This window comes from Anopheles merus, unplaced genomic scaffold (genome assembly GCF_017562075.2).
Source record: "Anopheles merus strain MAF unplaced genomic scaffold, AmerM5.1 LNR4000191, whole genome shotgun sequence".
Classification (NCBI taxonomy): domain Eukaryota; kingdom Metazoa; phylum Arthropoda; class Insecta; order Diptera; family Culicidae; genus Anopheles; species Anopheles merus.
In genome coordinates, this window is record NW_024427771.1 from 59,355 (window position 1) to 62,306 (window position 2,952).

At 38.0% G+C, this 2,952-nt stretch overlaps 1 protein-coding gene across 1 annotated transcript; it reads right to left on the reverse strand.

Annotated features, from left to right (window-relative positions):
* Window positions 1–234: 234 nt before the first annotated feature.
* LOC121601817 lies at window positions 235–822 on the reverse strand. Its single transcript, XM_041930618.1, has 2 exons — window positions 543–822; window positions 235–416 (listed from the first exon to the last, which is right to left on the reverse strand). The coding sequence occupies exons 1-2, from the start codon at window positions 751–753 to the stop codon at window positions 235–237; spliced, it is 393 nt and encodes a 130-aa protein (XP_041786552.1). The 5' UTR covers window positions 754–822.
* Between the last annotated feature and the right edge of the window lie 2,130 nt (window positions 823–2,952).

The following is a 2,952-nucleotide window of genomic DNA, read 5'->3' on the forward strand; positions in this document are numbered from 1 at the left end:
TCACTAGCTTTCCACAATCCAATGTCTTCAACAGAACGGAGTTTGCGATGAAACTCTAAAGGAAGTTCCACCTCCTTCAGCAAAGCATCAATCTTGCTTATTGTGTCTTCAGACCACTTGGCACCCCCTCCTAATTTGCCTGATTTCCATCCTTTCAGCATTGTTCTTGTTACGCCGTAGTCAAAGAGGTGCAAACGATCTGCTATAATAATCTGCTTTATGATGTCAAAGTTCTTAAGATCCATGAGAGGCGTTTTTTTCCCGATGATGTGCTCCGTAATTTGATTGGACGAAATCTTCATGCGTTCTTGCTGGATGATCCATTCCCGGGAAACATGTAACTCGGTGTGCGCTGTGATATTTTCCTTGCACCGTACATTTTTGGCAACCATGTGTGTGGTTGAAGTAAACTGAACCTGTAGGAATATTTAAAAATATGTATTAATACACCTCATGAGTAAATAAGTTTCAAAAGCCTACGTTTTTTCAATAGAAGAGAAAGCAAATGTATCATTAAATTTAAGAAGATTTTTATAATTTACCTTTTATGAATGCTCGTGCTGGTGAGTCCGCGATGAAAGCTCTAACGTGTATTTCGATTGGCTTATTGGCTATTACAATGCCATTATCCATCAACCCATTTAGCTCGTCGACTAGCGGACGCAGATATTCCTCAACACTCTTTGGTTTCGATTCACCAAAAAAGTTGCCAACCATCAATACTGGAACTTCCGGCATTTCTTGAATGCTCATTAATATGGGCCAAAACTGTTTTCGAGTGCTCTTGTGCAGTGGAAGTCCATCAATCGAAAAGTTCAACGAAAATTTGCTGACTCTTGTGGTACATCGCTGTAAAGATACAAAATACAGAAAATAAAACATATAATATTAGTAAAAATTTACCATCGTATTTAAGACTATTTCTTTCTTACCGAAAGTGATCCTTGAGGACCGATCGTACCCCAGGGAACCTAAATTCTCCCCCTGCTATAGGGTACGTTTCTTTTCCACATTGCCTTGTCTTAAGCAACGTGCGAGCATCTTTCGGCAGTTGGTAGTCCGTTTTTTTACGTAAAATTTCTAATAGTCCATTTAGCGCTTGATGTGTTTGGTATGTTTTTAATGCCCAATTTCGAATAAGCTCATCAAATGGTTCCTCCTCGTGTTGAGACTCTTGTGTACTGTGTATAGTTTCCTCAGCTTCATCGTAATCTTCGTTGACCTCTTCATATACTTCCATATCGTCGAATGCATCGATAGTAACCCAATCACTCACGTATTCTTCTTGCAAGATGTATTCATCAAATGGACAAGGATGGTTCTCTGCAATGAATAAATAAAAAAAAGTATTATAAATGTGTTTAATTTGCATTGGTCACTAATTAAAATTTTATTTTTGCACTTACCACAATGCGGGTGTTCACTGAACTCTACATTTGACGTAGCTGTCTGAATATTACTTGCCCAGCTTCACTACTCTCTCCAAACAATTCAGCATCAAGCTTTTTATTATTGGCTTCTATGGATCTATACGTGGATCCTGACTTGCGCTTGTCTTTGGCCGACATTGTCGTGATTGAGTGAAATTCACGGCACGTTGAATATTTAAAATATACACTTGTATTATTCTGCACTTGTATTATAACAGTATTGCACAAAATTTATAACTGTACAGAGCACGCATAACAACACCGAGTGAAACGACTGCCCGAATCGTATTGACACAAACAAAAATTGCGCGGGTTTTTATAAGACAGAAAAGAGGTAGGATTTTCTATTTTCTTATGTAACGGACTATTTAGTACCTTTATTTTAAGGTACTTATGTAACAGGATAACACTAGCAGGTGTAATGTTTAGATATTTACCCATTGAATCCTTGTATAACCAGGGTAATACTTTGATTTTTAGCAACACCATTATGCAGATACACAGGTAAAGAAAATTATTATTACATTTCTCTTGGGCAATGGCTATTTGATCAAAAGAACAAATTAACAGAACAATCTGAACTCATTGGTTGAACTTCGATTCCATGCCAACTATTGAGTATGTGCTTTTTAGTCGGCACGTTTTTCCATACAAAAAAAAATGAAATTTTTCACGGCAGGCCATGAGATTTTTGTGAAATTAAAAAAAACCGGTATTCTGATACAAACTATTGAATTCTGACTGTAGTTCAACGCTTATTCGTAGGCATGCTTTTTAATTGAACACTTGATACTTGGTTGACAGTTCAATTTAAAAGCATGCGTTTGTATGGAAAACAGGGTTTGTTAAATTTCAAATTATTTATTTAAAGTTAACCATATGACTGGTCCAGATCGAAATATTTTTTTTTCTTCTTTTGACTCAACAACCGGTGTCGATCAAGGCCTGGCTGTACCACTTGTCGTGTTGGCTTTCAGTGACTTTTGGATAACCCCCCATAGCAGGATAGTCAGTGTTACGTATGGCGGCACGGTCTATTTGGGGCTTGAACCCATGACGAGCATGTTGTTAAGTCGTACGAGTTGACGACTGTACCACGAGACAGGCTTAATTAATTAATTAATTAATTAAATTATTAATTTAGATTGTAATAATCACGCTCATAATAAAATGTTATCGTTTATGTTGTGTCATAATATAATTTATGCATGCATTGTATGGTGATCTCGCTTGAATTCCTCCAGCCAGGCGGGCATTCATAACCGGGTTTCTAACAAAAGTGTTAACTGTCCTTTACTGCTCTCGTGGGTTCAGCTATACTTGACGATTAATTTTACGATACGATCCGGAGTCTCACGGAATCGATCCCGAACCATGGTTGCAGTAATCAGTAGGTACGTAAAAGTATAAGCATTTCCGACCGGTGCTTGGGCCTACTTTACCTACTTGTACCTTTCGGGTCGACCCGAACGACTACTGGTCACTTACGGATGACTCTGACCCGGTAAGTTCGGATCGACCC